This window comes from Gymnogyps californianus, chromosome 5 (assembly GCF_018139145.2).
Source record: "Gymnogyps californianus isolate 813 chromosome 5, ASM1813914v2, whole genome shotgun sequence".
In the NCBI taxonomy this organism is placed as follows: domain Eukaryota; kingdom Metazoa; phylum Chordata; class Aves; order Accipitriformes; family Cathartidae; genus Gymnogyps; species Gymnogyps californianus.
This window is the reverse complement of record NC_059475.1, coordinates 12,467,284-12,487,341: the sequence shown is the minus strand read 5'-3', so window position 1 is coordinate 12,487,341 and position 20,058 is coordinate 12,467,284. Positions and strand designations below refer to the sequence as shown.

Genomic DNA, 20,058 nt, shown 5'->3' with positions numbered 1-20,058 from the left:
TTGTGTTCTAAGTGGTAACATCCAGAAATTGCTGTTAGAAACAAGAACCTCATTTTAGCAAACAGTGTATACACCACACAGAACTATATATATATGCGTGTGTGTGTATATGTGTGTGTGTATATACACATTTTTTTGATGGCTAATAAAGTTACACACACAGAGTAACTGTGTTTTATGGGTGAATTCTGCAGATGCAAGTTACGATTCTTCTGAATACCTTTTGGCTGCTCAACAGCTTCCGGCTTCAGTCACCAGAAAAATAAGCTAAGTGGACTATTTTTTTGGTTGATAAGACAAGGTTTTCTTCAAATCAATGAGATTTCAAGTGGATTTCAAATCAATGAGATTTGAAGTCCACAGCAACAATCAAAATACAGTAATGGGAAAAACCAACCAACCAAACAAATAACAAACCTTCAAGGCACTGTGAGGGAAGAGGAAATAGGGATGTTTTGACTTATTCTCCTCCTCGTAATTCCTGTAGGTACATGCAAGTCAGTATGGCATCCAGCTCTAACTGCTAGAGCATCTAAATGGCACCTTAAGCCAGAGAGAAACGTGGCTCAGACCAAGCATGTCCTGGAGACATAAAAAGCTGGAAGGAGAAACCAGCGCAGCATCTCAGATTTCTTTACACTTTCTATTGGTAGGAACTTGAGGTGAGAGAGAAATCTTGCACGCTGAACTGCTCTGAAACATACTAAGGAAGTCTTTAAACAACACCAATTTTACCACTGTTAATTCATTATTAGACTGCCTCTAGTAGTCTAGTCACGTTCCAAACCTTAGGCTCCTGTTAAGGTCAAACTTTCAAATGCTTCATTTTAATGTCAGATGAGGAACATATCCTTATATAGCTTTAACAAATGTTATGGGACAATTAAGGGAGACTAGCATCGTAAAACAGAACAATTCATGAAGGATTACATGGCAAAGCTGTACCACCTGCATTCATAGCACCAAGTAGGTTCTATTCCCATATTTAATGGAATATGTGTTCACCTTCCTTGTGAGTACAGATATGGAGTACTAATCAGACTAAATGTAACATCAATCTTTTTGATATATTATCACAACTTTATCAGAGCTGCACTGACCAGCAACTGACCAGCATCCATGCAGATAATAACTTCTGGGTCAGTTCAGAATGACAGTACTGCAACAATGCAAAGTATGATTCATAGATGTCAACAAATAAAACAGTATTTTATTTTCTATCCAGGGACAGGAAGTTGAAAATAGGCCATCAACTGATTACCAGAGCCTGTGCTTTTCTCTGGAGAACTTGTTATGACATGCAACTGCCAAGAGATTAAACTGAATCCAGGGCTTTCAGAGATACCAGGGAGAATATTTCTTTCCTGCAGACTGTATAGCTTTTACAGTTGCTACATTAATCTTGCACCCTAGGTTATCATCGGTACCACCTAGATATACCACGTGAGCACAATCTCCTTACTTTTCAGGTAGCATTTATTCACAAATTATCCTGTAACAAACAGCTGAAGCAGGAATGAAGGGAACCGGAATGACACAAGTAGCCTTCTCAGACCCAGCTTGATCAATTCTATCAAAAAGGTTCTTGTATTATTATGCAGGAGGCTCAAAAAAGGTTCGACAGTTCTTTTCTAGCATTCACAAGCTGAGAAATTAGTTTTCACTTTGCAGTTTAATTAACCACAGAAACTTCCAAGTGGTTGATTCCAGTTTTTTGTGAAGATGATTCTGCCAAGCCAAATATCTAACCTGCTTTAGCTGAATTAAGACCAGTCTCATCTATCAGCAAGGTTTACCTGATGAAGGCTACTGGGAAAGAACTAACTCTTCTTTTTTGGAAATTTAATCTTACTTTTGTCTTAGTGAGTTATATCATTCGGTTAAAAAAACATTGAACTGTATTTAACTGTGAAAAGTACTGTCCAGATTTCATTTCAAGTCCTGGACACTACGTTTCATGGACTGTTTGTTTAATGAGGCATGCATCTGAATGGTTAATTCAATATTACTTTCATAGCCTAATGCTTCATAAGCTTATGTTTCATTACAGATTGTACATGTGCTGAATTCTTGTCTAATGACCATGTAACAGGGCACGTTCAATTATTCTCTTTGGGCTTTAGAAAGAAACAGGAAGTTTGGCTATAAACAATGCAGTCATAGAATAAATTTCACCACAGCAAGTTCATCTGAAAAATATGCATTCTTTACAACACAGCCAGGAATGGCATTATGAGAACCAACATCCTGCTGCAGTCAGGTTTTTTTTTTTTTTTAATTTTGTTTTTTTTTTTTGTATTAATACTTAGGCAATATAAGAAAAAACCTTTTAGTTAATACTGGATGTTTTGTGATGAGCATTACTTGAAAGATGTGGATAGTGAATCAAAAGCAGCTGCTAGAAACCACAGGATAAATAACAAGCTTGCTAAATTTAGTATAAGTTATGAAATACATAGAGGGGAGGAAGAGTCAGCCATTGTAAATTTTTATCAGCCGGGAAAGAATGACTATAGAATATTTCACTCTTTACTTAGAAAATAAACGAAAGATGACAGACATTAAATACTGACAAAATTTTTAATAGGAAGATGTCAGTTGATCTACACTAAAATTTAAGAGTAAAATACATCTAATTTTTGGTTACATTTCTGCTTTGAACTCCTTTTAATAATCTACAAAAATATACACCTAAACTGTACCGTTAATGAAATAAGAACAACTATTATTCTCTGGCTTCCGACTGTGCCTAGAAAAAGCACAATATTATTATTATGCCACATCTTTTAATTATTCTACAAATAGGGTAACATTTCAATTCCAGTATTAAACAGAGTACACTTGGATTATTAAAAGCATTTTCTTAAAATAATCAATAATGTCACAGTTCTTCACCAAAAGAGCAAAAAAATTACTTAGCCATCTATTTAATCTTAACTGATTTTAATATACTTAATGCCAAGATTTTACTTATTTTTTAATTTTCATGTGGGAAAGAAAATATTTCAAAACTTAACAATGACAGTCCGCAATTACAGATTGGATTAGGTTTTCCCTAGGTTCTAGTTTCTAAAGATTCCAAGTATTATGTCATAGCAGAGATTCTGTGAAGTACTTTACATCAAATGGGAAAAAAAATGTCTATTTTTGAAAGACTGAGGTTGCCCAAAAATAATTAAATACATGTTTAAAAACAAACATTGCCAAGTAGCTGACACCCAAAATCTGACCTACCTAAAAACTGAAGAATTATTCTATCAGTTTTAAAATCTTGCCATTTACACCCACACAAATCTTGACAATAAATGCACTTAGAGAAATACATATATACCTTACAGTATACTTGTACACATTTGTCCTGTGCTGGCCTGATAGAGCTGGCCAGCAGAGGGAGCAGAAGTTAATAAACCTTTTTCCTAGAACAAAGATGAGAATCATTCATGCTATGTCAAACATGGAAGTAAATGAAAGGAACACCATATTGGCTGTCCCATTGAAAAAAAAACACATGGTGGAAAAAAAGAAATTCTATGAAATGTTTTTGGCTGGGTTTTTTTTCAAAGCAGATAAAAACCAAAAAACACTAACAAGTACATCGAGCTTACCTTTGCGCAAAAATACACGCATTTCTGTATGACAGAAAAATACATCCTTACCAGGAACAACAAAATATTTTCTGAAGTTCTCCTCTATAACATTAATCTATTATTTCTAGGCACCTTTTTCTGCGTTTTTGTTACTTATTGTAAAGTTTTTACCTGCAGGTTAATCTCTGCTTCATAGAAAGTTAAGCAGGAACAGTAGTGCCTCTCTGAGTCTATATCAGTCAAAACCACCACAAAGAACGTTGGCTGTTTTCTCTCTTTCGAAAGCTGCCATCCTCCAGGCTGGCAAAACTAATGAAACAAAAAAAATGAGACATATAGTTAAGCAGTAGTATCAATTGTTTTAAGAAATATGAAAAATATTTTTAAACAATATAACAGAACATTATCTGAAACAAGAAGCTCATTTCATTTAAAGTGAACATATGCAGAGTTGCAAAATTTGGAGAATATGGGGAAAACCCAATAGGTCTTGGAGTTGGTCAGACTGATATAAATCTAGCTCTAGACATCAAGGCAGATATAATAAACTCTACGAACTGAAGATGTGCTCCTTTGAATTCAGTATTCCAGATCACCTTTGCAGGGTTTAACAGGCAACAACAGGAATAAACTGACATGTTATGCAGGTTTCATTTGGATAACAGGTTAGAATTTGAAGCTAAAATTGTTGTGTCTTGGAATGTCTCTACATTTGTAATTTCTCCACTTATTTCTCCATTAATTTTTCTAATCAAACATAGATATTCCACTTACATCTACTTGCAAAATTATTCAATACTTACTCCTACAAAAGACTACTTACAGAGCAATATTTTTAATCCATTTATTGATTACCTCTATAAACTTCATTGTGAACATCTGAAATTTTATAAGAGGTCATACCATAGCAGGGATATAAGTTTTGCCACCCCTGTGAAAAATATGTTCAAGTTTCATGACTTCATAAGTCTCAGGGACAAAGAAAATCACTTGCTTCTCGGACTCAAAGAGGCTGCAGTTCTCCAAATACTTCGTATGTACTTAGAATACTACATGCTTCCAAGCTCTTGCAGCAATGAGCAAACTAAATATGTGCAATACTTAAAACACACATCAAATAAGCCTAAGTCCTTCCAGTATTTGTTCCTTCAAGCTGACCAGGGCTGTGGCAGTGCAAGTCACCAGAACCGAAGACAGCAATTCTGACCTCAGAAGAGAGATGCATAAGCAGCATGAACAAAAAGAGAACTACAGCTCAAAAGCAAAGTGAAAAGTGTACATTTTTTCTTCTTTTTTAAATGACTGGAGTACAGCGTCGTTAATAAGTTGTTCCCAGTAATGGAAGAGTGTGCTGAAATTCAGAAATCAGTTTGCTGAAGATTCTTGAGATGGCCTTTATGGAATTTGTATTCACTGTTTCTTTTACTTAAGGCTGAAGTCACATACATGAAAAATTCACAAGTGCATTGTTATTAGCAAAATTATAAACTTAGAATTTACATAGGGTGAAGATAATAGCCCCTGTATGTATTAGGAACAAAACAACCCAAAACATCTCTAGAATTGTTAAACAATGCAGGTACCAAAGGAACCAGAGAGAGAGGTCAAAATCCTATGTTTCCAGCAATTGCTTCTTTCCCCTGGACAGCTGCTAAAAACTGAAAGAGCATGAAGAGTAAGTTGTAAACAAACATTTACTACAGATTCATCTTTAGAACCTCTACAATAAAACCTGGGTAGTCTTAGGTGAACAGAAGTTAAAATTCTGCCTCTGATATACAGTTTATTTTATGATTTGGTAAAACTTTCAAAACCAAAGTTTTCTCATGTTACATTCTTCAAATTCTAGATAGTCAGCTTAACACTTCTGAGTCTGTATCCTTAGAAGTGCTAAGCTCTCCCTCCTGCATCTGAGAATAACTGTTCTGAACATCAAAAAGTATTCTGAGAAAAGACATCCTAGTCATTCCAAGCTAAGCATCCAGTATTAGTCCATGATTTTGATAATACTAGCCTAATCTCCCTTTGTTTTTCATCCCATGTCAGTTAAAAATTAAGAAGATACCACTATTAATCTTGCAGGACTGCTATAAAGATAATGTAATATAGTTGATCTATACAGACATTATAACAAAAGCACCAGTAAAAAGTTTGACAATAAAATCATTAGAGTTCTGTATGTATTGCAGAGTTTAGGTGGTGTGTGGTAAATGAAGCCTGGAATCCGTAGCTGAAATAAGATAAAACCCCCAAAACTCTGAATAGCTATTTGTTCAACAAGTATGAGCCAAAATGCAAAGAATGCAGTAAAATTCTATTAATAAATAAAGCCTTTCCATGGTATACCGTTAAAACTGAATCATCCATACAAGGTAGGTCAAATTAAGATTGTTCATACAGTCCTAGCTCTGGCACTTCTTAAGCTCTGAATGCTTGAATTTACAATCTTAACACTCTCTCACATCTGCCAAGTCTACCAGTTCTGACAGGAGATCCTTGCTGGTGCCACTGCCCTTTAGCTTTACGGGTAATTTCCCATCTCACACCTGTAAGTAGCAATCTATCAGATTTTTGGGTGTCTGGAATTCCTGGACAAAGGACCATTCTGCACGCACCAAACACCACCCTACTAAAGGCACAGAAGAACTCGTATATCCAAACAATCCACAAACCATGTATTCTGCACGCAAATGACAAATACATGAGCTTGGGATGTGTGGCTTATGCATAGCTGGTTTTCACATGATACACACAGAATCTACCAATTTTGAACTTTGAAGTATTGCTAAGTTCATTTTGAATATACTTTTTGTATTTGTATAAAATAAATTTTAAAATATTTCTTTTTATTGTAATAAGCCATTATTAGCAGGTCTACTGCATAAAATTTATACAAACATCTGCCCTGTAAACTGGGAAATGCACAAGGAAAACCAACAGCTAAATTTTTAACTCTTAGAAGTGACTGTTGATCTGGGCAGGCTGTTCTCAATAGCAATCTCTCAATATGCATGTCTAAACCCTACTCATGTCAGTGAGAATTCTTCCCAATTTCAAAATGATCTTGGGTATAACGTATGCTTTCTAGATTTAACTATTTTACTAGAAAACAACAATTAGTGATTGTTAAGGAAAACAGCTGAAGTAGAGTACACCCACTGGCTACACAGAGAATCTGTATTTTCAAATAAACTGGAAGGAATTTATAAATATAAAGATTGAGGATAAAGACAACATGCTCCTCCAAGAAATTAAACAATGAATGATTCTCAGTTTCCTTAAAATAAGATAATAACTATTAGCATAATATTTGAAACGTAAACAACATTGAGAAGATGGGGGACTTCAACCACCCCGATATCTGCTGGAGGGACAACACAGCAGGGCATAAGCAATCCAGGAGGTTTCTCGAATGCGTTGATGATAACTTCCTTCTCCAAGTGACAGAGGAGCCAACGAGGAGAGGGGCTATGCTGGACCTTGTTCTCACCAGCAAGGAGGGGCTGGTGGGGAATGTGAAGCTCAAGGGCAGCCTTGGCTGCAGTGACCATGAAATGGTGGAGTTCAAGATCCTTAGGGCAGCAAGGAGAGCACGCAGCAAGGAGAGCACACAGCAAGCTCGCTACCCTGGACTTCAGGAGAGCAGACTCTGGCCTCTTCAGCGATCTGCTTGGGAGTATCATGGCATACAGACCTGGAGGGAAGAGGCCCCCAAGAAAGCTGGTTAATAGTCAAGGATCACCTCCTCCAAGCTCATGAGAGATGCATCCCAACAAAGAGGAAGTCAGGCAAAAATGCCAGAAGGCCTGCATTCAAGGATCTCCTGAACAAACTCAAACACAAAAAGGAAGCCTACAGAGGGTGGAAGCATGGACAGGTAGCCTGGGAGGAATACAGAGAAATCGTCCGAGCAGCCAGGGATCAAGTTAGGAAAGCTAAAGCCCTGATAGAATTAAATTTGGCCAGGGACATCAAGGGCAACAAGAAAAGCTTCTATAGGTACGTCGGTGATAAAAGGAAGACTAGGAAAAATGTGGGCCCTCTCCGGAAGGAAATGGGAGAGCTGGTTACCCAGGATATGGAGACGGCTGACGTACTCAATGACTTTTTTGCCTCAGTCTTCACCAGCAAGTGCTCCAGCCACACCGCCTGAGTCGCAGAAGGCAAGGGCAGGGGCTGGGAGAATGAAGAACCACCCACTGTAGGAGAAGATCAGGTTCGAGACCATCTAAAGGAACCCGAAGGTGCAAAAGTCCATGGGACCTGATGAGATGCATCTGTGGGTCCTGAGGGAACTGGCGGATGAAGTGGCTAAGCCACTATCCATCATATTTGAGAAGTCGTGGCAGTCTGGTGAAGTTCCCACTGACTGGAAAAGGGGAAACATAACCCCCATTGTTAAAAAGGGAAAAAAGGAAGACCTGGGGAACTACAGGCCAGTCAGTCTCACCTCTGTGCCCGGCAAGATCATGGAGCAGATCCTCCTGGAAACTATGCTAAGGCACATGGAAAATAAGGAGGTGATTGGTGACAGCCAATGTGGCTTCACTAAGGGCAAATTGTGCCTGACAAATTTGGTGGCCTTCTGTGACGGGGTTACAGCGTTGGTGGATAAGGGAAGAGCAATGGATGTCATCTACCTGGACTCGTGCAAAGCATTTGACACCGTCCCCCATGACATCCTTCTCTCTAAACTGGAGAGACATGGATTTGATGGATGGACCACTTGGTGGATAAGGAATTGGCCGGATGGTCGCACTCAAAGAGCTGCGGTCAACAGCTCGATGTCCAAGTGGAGACCAGTGACGAGTGGCATTCCTCAGGGGTCAGTATTGGGACCGGCAGTGTTTAACATCTTTGTCGGTGACACAGACAGTGGGATTGAGTACACCCTCAGCAAGTTTGCCGACGACACCAAGCTGTGTGGTGCGGTCGACACGCTGGAGGGAAGGGATGCCATCCAGAGGGACCTTGACAGGCTTGAGAGGTGGGCCCGTGCGAACCTCATGAAGTTCAACAAGGCCAAGTGCAAGGTCCTGCACGTGGGTCGGGGCAGTCCCAAGCACAAATACAGGCTGGGCGATGAGTGGATTGGGAGCAGCCCTGAGGAGAAGGACTTGGGGGTGTTGGTTGACAAAAAGCTCAACATGATCTGGCAATGTGCGCTTGCAGCCCAGAAAGCCAACCATATCTTGGGCTGCATCAAAAGAAGCGTGGCCAGCAGGTTGAGGGAGGTGATTCTGCCCCTCTACTCTGCTCTCATGAGACCCCACCTGGAGTACTGCGTTCAGCTCTGGGGACCCGAACATAAGAAGGACATGGACCTGTTGGAGCGAGTCCAGAGGAGGGCCACGAGGATGATCACAGGGCTGGAGCACCTCTCCTATGAAGACAGGCTGAGAGAGTTGGGGTTGTTCAGCTTGGAGAAGAGGAGGCTCTGGGGACACCTTATAGCAGCCTTCCAGTACCTAAAGGGGGCCTACAAGAAAGCCAGAGAGGGACTTTTTACAAGGGCATGTAGTGATAGGACAAGGGGTAATGGCTTTAAACTGAAAGAGGGTAGATTTAGATTAGATGTAAGGAAGACGTTCTTTACTGTGAGGGTGGTAAGGCACTGGAACAGGTTGCCCAGAGAGGTGGTAGATGCCCCATCCCTGGAAGTGTTCAAGGCCACGTTGGATGGGGCTTTGAGCAACTTGATCTAGTGGAAGCTGTCCCTGCCCATGGCAGGGGGGTTGGAACTAGATGATCGTTAAGGTCCCTTCCAACCCAAACCATTCTGTGATTCTAAGAACTCTAAGTTATACAAATTATATACTCTAAGTTTATACAAATTAGTATAAATACAAGCTACTATCCAGTATTATTATCAGCCTAGTCTGGCCACTAAGAACAGCAAAATGTTTCCTTACCAAACCAGATGCTATACCAAAACAGACAAAAGCACCACTGTGAATATAATTCAAAGGTCATGTGCTTCTTCAGTAAACAAGAAAAAAAACAGGAGTTTAAAAATGAACACGCTCCCATATTGTTTCACTTATTTGCCAGAATTCTTGGAACCAGAACATAGCTTCTACCAAAGACACAGAAAATTAGAAAAAATCAGACTGTCCAACTCACTATTTACAGAAATAAGCCTCTAATGGTGATGAGTGCTTCAAACTGACCCCACATTACAACTGATTGCCTTCTAAAATCTGGTGCAAATATCCAGAAGTTGCGCTGAAGAATATGTAACAGATCTTATATTCAAGGTGCTGAAATGACATTTCAGGCATTGTTTGAAACTGCAGGTGCCCACTGAAGCAAAGAATTTTCTCTTAATTATTCCCACAAATGCTTTCAGACTAAACAAGAAATCAGACATTTAAAAATGACACATAATGTTTTAAAACAGTGTAGCTGGGTTTGTTACCTTTAAAGATTTTGTATGTCATCACCATGAGCCTTCTCTCTAAAGTCTAGATGTGATTAATGAATGTTTAAAAGTGACATTTGTTTCTTCTAATTTTTATAAGCCAAAAACATCATCTTTGCTTGATTCATAAATTTGTTCCTTCTTTATTACCTAGAGCCACAGCTGTACTCCTACTCCTTGCCTTGTCCTTCTCTATTAAAATAAATCATTTGCATAAATCAGCATATACCTTAGATGTACTATATACAGCTTTGGTGTCTAGAATCAGAGAATCAGAGAATATCCTAAACTGAAAGGGATCTATGAGGATGGAGTCCAACTCTTCACTCCACACAGGGCAACCTCAAAGTTAAACCATGTATCTAAGAGCATTGTCCAAATGCTTCTCGAGCACCGATAGGCTTGACGCCATGACTACTTGCCTGGGGAGCACTCTAAAGCCTGCTGAAAAATTGCATAAAATGTAAAAATAGTCACAATTTCTATTAAAGCACTGGAGGACCTAGGATGTAGGAAGAAGGCTTCCTAGATACTGTGGAAATGAAGACTAAATACCATTATTATACTGAACAGTAATTATATAGTGTTCAAGTTTCCATGGAGAAAATTTTAGTCATTTGTATCCTTACCATGGCAGAACTATATCATTTGCCCTCCATATCTGTTGATCAGAAATTACTCATTTGCTGAATTGCATGTTAGAACTTTGTCATTTACCTCTGGGCTTGCACCCTGAGCACAACCAAGTCCCTAACAAAAAGTTGAACCAATATTCTAGTTGGGTCTGTGTAGCTACAGACGGGAACACTGCTCTCTCTGCACTTTACATTGTTTTCTGTATCAACGATCTGGTCAGCTTTCCATCAGAAATCCACTACCTCTGATGGCACTACCAAAGTAGAAAGGGGAAAAAGCTTGTTCAGAAAATTTACAACATGATACATTCTTTGCAAGTCATCTGTTGAAAGCATTTTTTGAAGAGTTTATACAGAACAGAAGACAAGGTCTGCGATACACCATTACAGAACCCTGCACTTAAATAATTAATTATATTTAAAATATATTCTCACACTAGATATTTTCTTCAAAATATACTTGTGCACTTATTTCTTGTTAAATAAAATCCAAAGCTATCTGGACGCACATAAAATAGAAAACATTTGAACTGTATTGACTAGACTTGAATTAAAAGATCCCAAAATGACTTTAGAATTTAAAACATCTGACACAGATATCTACTTTCCTTTCTAGTTTAACTCTTTCACCAAACATTTGACGCTCCCTTGGATCACTCTGGGCATAAAGTTTCATTTTATTAAGTCTGCTTCTGTAGGCTTTCTTTTACTCTTCAAATAACTGTGCTTTGTTTTTAACATGTACCATCATCATCTTTTCTACAAACCTCCCCGAAAATAAAGGACCATGTTCTGAACATTATGTGAAGGAAGTTTGTTCCATCTGGACTTGCATGACCTAGCACCAGCTGCTGAGTATTTCACCATTTCACCATTCACTTATGTATGGAATTTTGGCAAAGGGAATTTTCTTTTTCAGATGCATACCTCTACTTAAAACTAAACAAAACAATTACAATGCTCACTAGCATAATAAAAAAGCAATGTTATGAAGCTGTAAATCTGAGGAAATGCTTGAAGCTTTGGGGATATCTCTGAACATAAACAGAACACAAAATATACACTGAATTTTATAACATCTTCCTGCCTTTCAACATCTTGTATCTAAGAAACTGCACATTTATCCTTAACCTAGTCTAAAATAAAACTAGCGCACTTAAAGTATACTCCAAATATTATTTCCACGTAAAAGCCTGTTTCAAGTGTTGTAGAAGATTCTGATGACCAACTGTAAACAATTAAACTCACTCATGAAGAAAAAAAATAGCTTTTAACCATAAAAGAAATATAAAGGCCTTTTCTACCCTGGAATGCACTGAAATACAGAGTTCCCCAAGATGAACCTTTACACAGTCACCTCGTGGCACCTGTGAACTGCCGGAACCTGCTGCCAGGATCTCCCACAAAGGTGCATGCAAACCAGCTGCCCACCTCTCCCGCCCAGTCCAGTCAGAGGCTGGTGGGGTGCTGAAGCCAGAAAAGACACTAAGAAGCCAATATTAATATATTTCATTAATTCCAGGCTTTCTAACCCATGACACCAAAGAGACAGAAGAAAGGCAAACGGAGCACAAATACATAGTGTTCATGTGAAATCAAGGAACTGCTTTCTCCCCTCAGCAAATCGAAAAAACACACTTAGATGCCTGCACATGCTGATATTATTGGATACCACCTGCCCCTTCACCTCTCACACCTGAAATTGGTTGAAATACTTTGGGGAATCACATTAGAAGCTGCAGGAGGGTTGTTTGTGACTACAGGTGATATTACTGTCCAGGAAGAGCTACAGGTGAGTTATTTTTTCCCTCCTTGCTTGGGACAGACTCTCCCCATGTACTGTGGACATTTCTGCCTCAGCAGTCAGCTCCTCAGTCAAACATAAAAACCATATCAAAAAAGACACTAAGAAACGCTTCCCCTCTGAGAAAAGATCCTCAACCACATTCTTGGGCTTCCTAAGGCTGAAAGTTGCTGAAAGATCTCTCAATGGCACTAATTCTGCACAAGTGACAGACAAGATATTCTCTAATTTGAGCTACAGATTAAAGTGAGCCTCAATAATCAGACACTCAAGCTTGACACAGAGACCCTGCAGCAAAAGTCCAAAGAAGAAAAGTTAAAGTATTTGGGAACATCTCAACTAAAATCAGCTAATTCATCCTCCAAAGCCATAGAGATGGAGAAGTCTTTTACTGAAATTTATCAAGAACTAGGTTAACCTCCCACACATACTAGTAAATATATAAGCCTGGGTGTACATCTACACATGCCCATGAAAAAAAAGTTTCAAGTTCATTGCTTCGCTTTTTTAAAACCTCGTAACATTGCGTAGTTTTAAACACCTTTCCCCAATGAACTGCTATGCTGAAAACCAGAATTTGTAAAAAGCATTTCTACAAGGACTGTATTCCTAGTTTGTCTTCTGAAAAAAATATTTGAACTGTCTTTTAGAAAGAAAACTACACCCACCAGGAAACCAGTTTCTTTTTCTGCTTTCAGAACACTTAATATCTCCATCCCAGTAGCTTATTAAAAAAAAAAAAAAAAAAAATCTGTCAAATAATCTTCTGACTATTTCTGAACAAAACCAACCTAGACTACAAATGTGGTGATTTATGACGAACTATTGTACGCTAACAACTTTGTTTCAGAAGTAGCACAGGATATATTATGACATTCTGAATGGGGCTTTCTTCTCAAAATGAACTTCTGACATCTCTATTCTAATCATGTTTAGTAAAAAAGTGAAATTAGTGTCCTTGTACAAATAATTAATAGTTTGGACTTTTTATTCATTTATTTAAACCATGCTCCCTCCTCTTGTTTTCAGCCAAGTGCCCATCAAGATAATCTTATGGCAATTTAAAAATTCTGAGACCCTTGGACCCACAATCTTTTTTTACCACCACCCCCCACAAAACCCAACACCCCCACCATGCTCTGGTCTATGTCAGGCAAAGAGAGTGGGACAGCTGTGGACAGTAACCAGAAATTCTCAGACGCACATCAATATGTCAAACCAAATACAAATACATTAGGTGTCTGAAGCAGATATTTTATGTCAGATAATTTTTTTTTTTAACATACATTTTAAACTTCATCAAAAAGTTAAAAAGCCATAAATTTAAACTCTCAGAATTTGCAACTGAAATTCAGGAACACATAGCCTGCCTTCAAAATTTCTCTTATCAAGAAATGCTTGTTAGTCAGCAATAATTGCTGCCAATGATACCGTCAGTTAAAAGAATAATGACAAGTCTGGATACCAAATATTCAACATGAAAGCAGAAAAGACAATTTCAATGCAGCAATAAATTCAAGTGAGGCATGACTTCAGTAAATTATACTTCAATCTGAAGAATACAGGTCTATAGCAAATGAATTGTGTTTGTGAGACAAAAAAGACAGTATGAGTGGAAAATATCTGATATCTAGAATATTCCTGAAGCAACACTGCAAGAAGGACATTGAAAAAGAATATCATTATCGAAGAAATTAATTCTTTGTATTACATGCTTGTGTTTTAATTTTCAGCATGAAATGGATAAAGAAGCATCTTTGTCCCTCTTAACCTATTCAACAATCACTGCTCAGAAGTGGTTTCTGAAATGCATTGTGACACTTTCTAAGACAACGGTTAATTTGTTTTGGTTTGTTTTTTTTTTTCTATTTTTACTGACCACTATACACTTGAGGAGATTGGTAGTCATATGAGGTATACAAGCCTAGAAAAACAGTTTCCATTTAGAAACATAAATGAGTATTTTATACATATTTAATTTATCAGTCAAGCATGAAATATTAACCTTGCCTAATGCACTCTTTTTTCTCTCCCTCTCTCCCCTGCCTTCTTCCTCGTTTGACAGTAGTAGCATTGCGTTACAACAGCAGCCATAAACTTTTTCAAGTCTTTAATGACTTCCCAACTCATTTTCTAGATAATGCTATAAACTATCTTTCAAAAGATATACAGCATGTACAAGCATAATTATTGCATTGGTTGAACATCAAAAAAAATGTACAGCAGGGTAATTAATGTACATCGCTCAACAATTACAATTGGCACACAGTAAGCTATTTATATGATCATAAATTTTGATTTGACATTTTAATGCTTAAATATTCCTCCAGAGGAACTGGTCAATGTTATATAAAATACTACTGTAATACACAAAGTCCTCATTATCTTATTTTTATAGCTTACACCTGCACAATCAGATATTAAACCACACTGTTAATACCATATGCAGCCTTGCTACCGTGTTTGAAGATACATTCTGTTGCTCTTTAGCAATTGTAAAAAAAAAAAAAAGTGCAAGGAGACTTGTGTTAAGATTTTTGCATTCATGATCTTATAACTCCTTAGAATACATCTGCCAGCGAAGTGTTCGAAGACTCAACACTTAAGAGAAAAAGCGCATGGGTGTGCAGGTATGTGTAAGTATGTGGTAACGCAGTGTATACTAAAAAGAACATTGATCTGAATTGACAGAGACAACTAAAAGGCCTGCGACTGCTGCAGCAAAATAGACTTAGAGATTTAAGAGAGATGCCAACAGCCTCAAGAGGACAAAATACAGAACAGGAAGTCTTGAAATACGCAAATTAATTAAAAAGTCAGAATAAAATAAAGAGCAGAAATTCGACTGAACAAACCACAAAAAGGGTAATACATACCTTAAAACCCCTGAATAAAATGCACTTGGTGCAAACAAAATTATAATCAATTTATTTTTGAAATAAACCCCTTCATAATGCAACTCTCAAACTCACTTTGAGTTCCAAAAAGTGCCTGGGAGGAGCAGCAGAATGGATTACTGGAAACCAGATCAATACAAGCAGCAGGCTGCAAGTTAGCAAATATAAGACCGGGAAGGGATATATGCTTCTAGATCTGGCTCTCAGAGAGTTTGCTCCAAAGCTCCCATGTTTTATATAAAATCTCCATGTTTTGGGGAAGGTCATACTCAACCTGCACAGGATTCAGCTAACTTCTGCATCTCGCCTTGCCTGATACCTCTCCTCCATGGACTGAAACAAACGGTTTCCTGAGACTAGATCTAAGTCTTCTGGTCTAACCATTCTCTAGAAATAATGCCAGCAAAATAGTCTTGCCACCTATCCCAGTGAATTATCATTACCTCTTTTAATCATTTTGGACATCAGACATCAAGTTAAAATACATTAATCTACCTTAGCCTATCCTACTCTTTTTATTTTCAAATCCAAATACTGTTATAACCCAGTGTGCCTCCAAGATCTGGAACATGGACAACCCACCCCAAGCAGCTTTCTGCCAGTTTAGCCCAGAGTCTGTCCCTCCCAATGTCAACGCTTACACCTATTAAGGGGAAATCAAGGGGACAGAGGAGGGGGTGGTTGGCATGGGGAAGGGGCTTTTGGAAAGCCTGGGGAAGTTTAAATGGGTTGGCAGTCACCTAGCCCAGCATGAGTCCCTCTAGCCACATGAATAGTAGAAGGCCTGAAAAGAGAGCGTGTCCAGGACCACATCCTACAACCTGCCACCTTGCCAAATGCGCACTCGCAGCAACCATTCCCACCAGCCACTGCACTACACCTCGTGCTGCCTGCTCACCACTGCCCTCAAATTGATCGGAGATGCAAGGGACAGAGATAACTACAACAGTTCACTGCACCAAAAGCTTTATTCAGCTAAGACAACTTAAATTAAAAATAAGCAAAGGGAATTACAGAAAGGGCGGTATATTTCTGGTCTGTTCATTTTGGGAATTTAACAATACTTCTTATATGCCTCGTGTTACTATTTCCCACTTACGGTCACAATCAATTTCCCCTATTGCAGGTGTGAGTTTCCACAAAGAAACAGAAGAGAAAGTACATAAACATAGGAAAATGAAATGTGGCTAAAAATCTCACAAAGAAACATCTTCTCATGTGAGTGAAAGCCTAGACTAGGACCTGAAATAAATAAAAAAAAAATTACTGGATTGCAATATGAATGTATCCAATTAATGCAGTTCTGTACATTGGCTGCTACTACTGAATTTTACATTTCCACAGTGTTAAGAAAAATATGAAATGCATTTCCTGTCAGCACTCTCACCAAAAACAATAAAATAAGTAGCACGAAAAGACAGCTGAAAAGTTTGGTGCTTTCCATTGAGTTTCAGCTTCCTGTGCAGAAAAATGGGATCAAAAACATGAGACATACTTGTCCTCTCTTCCCACAAAACTGAGATCTTTATTATAACCAGTGGGCATTATTACTGGACTATATTACAGGATGTCTTTAATGGGTGTGGTAAGAGAAACACCCATATGAGAGTTTGTCTGGCAAAAGCTCCAGTAGAAACAAAAATGCTTTGTGCCACTGTAGATGCTTTCATATGCACTGTTGGCATGACAGTAAACAGCTATTTTGATGAATAGAGTGTATTTCCTCCAGGTAGATTTGCAGAATTTAGCAGTTTCTGAACAAAGAATAAGAGATTCCAAAATCTGTCAAAATGAAACTTCAGAGAGGTTTGGCATTGAGAAAGTTTGTACTTGTAAGTTCCTATCTAATCATGGTAACCGCTTTTCCTCCCTTTTGCATTTCTCCAGTGTACTCCATGTTTGGAAGCCATCTTAAACTTCAGTTTTGCATAATCACCAGAAGACTGCAGTTTGTATATTCTCCATTTCCCACCACATGATAATTAAAACAGAGCAAAATAAAGCGTTACAAGTTTTTATGGGGAGCATGCTTCTGTCATAAAATGTTGCTGGAATAAAAAAAAAAGATAATTCAGAAGGGAGAATATGAGAACCTCTGACAAAATTCAACATTTTCAAACAGACTGGCTCAAGTAACTTGCATGCAAGAGAAAAGAACTGAGGAGCTCTTCATCACTAAAGTTAATATTCCACAAGTTTTCCGAAAGGGGGAAAACCCAGGGAACTGGAGACTGCAGACATTATTCCTATGTTTTAAGATGGTAAAAAGAACATCCATAGGAAATCATACACTAGTTCAGCACAAAGGTCAACTCAGGTAAATTAACAGAAGGTAATTCGAAGCTGTATCAGAGACAAAAATCAAAGATACAAATAGAATGATGACTGGTATGTTTCTGTAGAAAACAAGCCATTAAAACAATTTTTGGGGGGTGGGGTAATAGAAATATAATGCAGCTAACAAATGCAACCACCACCACATGGTATACTTGGACTTTTTTCTTTTTTTCTTCTTAAAGATATTTGATTTGATGCTTTGTGACAATTGTATTTTAAAAGTACACCGGATGGCATTAGTACGGCATATATTCCATGGATTAAAAGACTAGCTTGCTGACAGACTGGAAAAGATAACCATTAGCAGAGACACACATCAGTGAAGCCACCTATATTGAAGAAGCATTATCTAATTCCCCACCCTCCTCCCAGCTAAAAAGCCTTATCCTCTCCCATGTGTCATGACTGGGCACTCACAGAACTGCTAAGAAAATCACTTTAGAACATGGTGTAGAGAATACAGAAGAGAGTTTTCCAAAGACAAAAAAAAATAAAACTGGGGCTGGAAACAAGCATCGTAAGTTTAAAAGAGCTCAGCTTTTTTAGTTTATTGCAGAGAGAGTTGAGAAGCACTTTATAGAGTAGTTATATGTAGGCGAGGTGTTTGCTAGTAAGAGGATTTCAGATAAGAGTGTTCCAGATCCAGTTGTCATCATAAAAATTCAAAATAAGATGTCACTCTCTAGTCAGTGAAGGGGACAGAAAACTGGAACAGGTTATCAGGGTAAGCATTAGGCTCCCCTCAGTTGGAGTTGGAGTCCTTCAAGTAAAATTGAACAGCTTTCGGAAGAAATCACTCAGTCCATGTGTGTCGGCGCAAGTCAGCCCAGACTGGTGTGGAACCTGGAAATCTGGATATGAAACCTCTTGTTCTTTCTTTTTCAGGGCCTGAACATGCTCATAACACTTGAAGCTCTGCATTATGATATGATTATAATCAGATCTCATACTTCAGAGCTTCAACCATTCAAGCATAGAGATTTAGACAAAATTTCCACCTGAATACCTAAATGGACATCCGAGTTTTTGCAAGAGAGCCAGTGGCAGCGATCCAGCACTTCATGGGGCTGGCATGTACTGCAGAGAAGTCTGGCTGGCTTGTCTTGCTTACGTGACTAAATGTCGTATGCCAAACCAAAGGCTGAGAAGGAATTTTCTACCAAATCACGCTGAGAGGGATTCAGGGATTTCTTTTGCTTGTTTGTTTTCCTTTGTAGAATATGGCATGTTGGTATCATCAGTGCAATCAATTCCCTTAAGCTCAGGAGATGCTCTGGTCTCATCCTAATCTCAAGAACACTATCAATTTGGACAGAACTGAAACTAGCTGGTATAACTAGAATTGCTGGATACTGTATCACAAATCAGTGGTGCTAATTAATAGACTCTAGTCAGACTAAAACTAATGTATTACATATGGTCTTCTCTGTGAAGCCAGAATGAGGAAAAAAAAGTTTTAAAAAATAAACTGACGTTTTAAAAAGAAAGTAAAATTTATTGTTTATAAGCAACATACCTGAAACGTTATATCATTTTATATAATAAAATTTGGTTTTTGGAAAGTATTGAGTAGGACTGGATATGAAGGAATAAATATTTTTCAAGTGGGTTAGTAGGGATTAGATAATTCTATCTTGTCTTGATAATTTAATACAAAATAATTGGTCAGACTCAAAACTTGTAAAATATTTTACTGCTTAAAAATGCCAGTTATTGGTAATTAACTAAAACAATGCACTGTTAAGAGAACTGAAAAATGTAAGCTGTTAATTTTACCCTTCAGAAAAACACACGTTTCCCTCTCTGTCCCAAGACAGCTAACAAGCGCAGAAAAAATATCCCCTATAAAGCACACTTGCACATTTCAACTGCATACAAGTGCCCTCTGCAGTGACAGCATGCCCAGAAGAGGCCTTCTCTTAGTTCTTTCAGGTGGGTTAATTCCAGTCTCTTACATCCAAAGGCACCTGGGCTGCCCTTACAGTTCTTTCAAACTGAACATCATTGAACATCATCAATTACAGATCATCTCATAAAATACAGGGAGTACAAACAGAAACCATATCTTTTTTCATGTAAACTGCACAAGAGATGGGGAAAATATACTGTTGTTATTATTATTATTATACATTTGTTAAATTATTATCAAGTAATTATTACACAATAGAAGAAGCTATTGAATAGTGGAAATTAATACATGGAAAATTACATTGTAAAGATCATGTTCTCATTGAAAACATTAAATAACTAACATGTTCCTTTCCCAAAATTAATCAAATGTTAGTGCTACTCCTGTATATAAAAATAGAAACACTAGTCAACTGTGGGGGGTTCCCTTCCACTGTCCCATAAGCATACAGAGGAAATACAAATATTT

At 38.0% G+C, this 20,058-nt stretch overlaps 1 protein-coding gene across 2 annotated transcripts in view; it reads right to left on the bottom strand.

Annotated features, from left to right (window-relative positions):
• Nucleotides 1-20,058, bottom strand: part of SBF2 (SET binding factor 2) — a 279,067-nt gene that overhangs the window by 161,275 nt on the left and 97,734 nt on the right. For both annotated transcript variants that reach the window (XM_050896977.1, XM_050896976.1), the window contains exon 3: nucleotides 3,759-3,896. In XM_050896977.1, coding sequence (XP_050752934.1) covers nucleotides 3,759-3,896 — 138 coding nt within the window. The remainder of the gene's footprint in view (nucleotides 1-3,758; nucleotides 3,897-20,058) is intronic.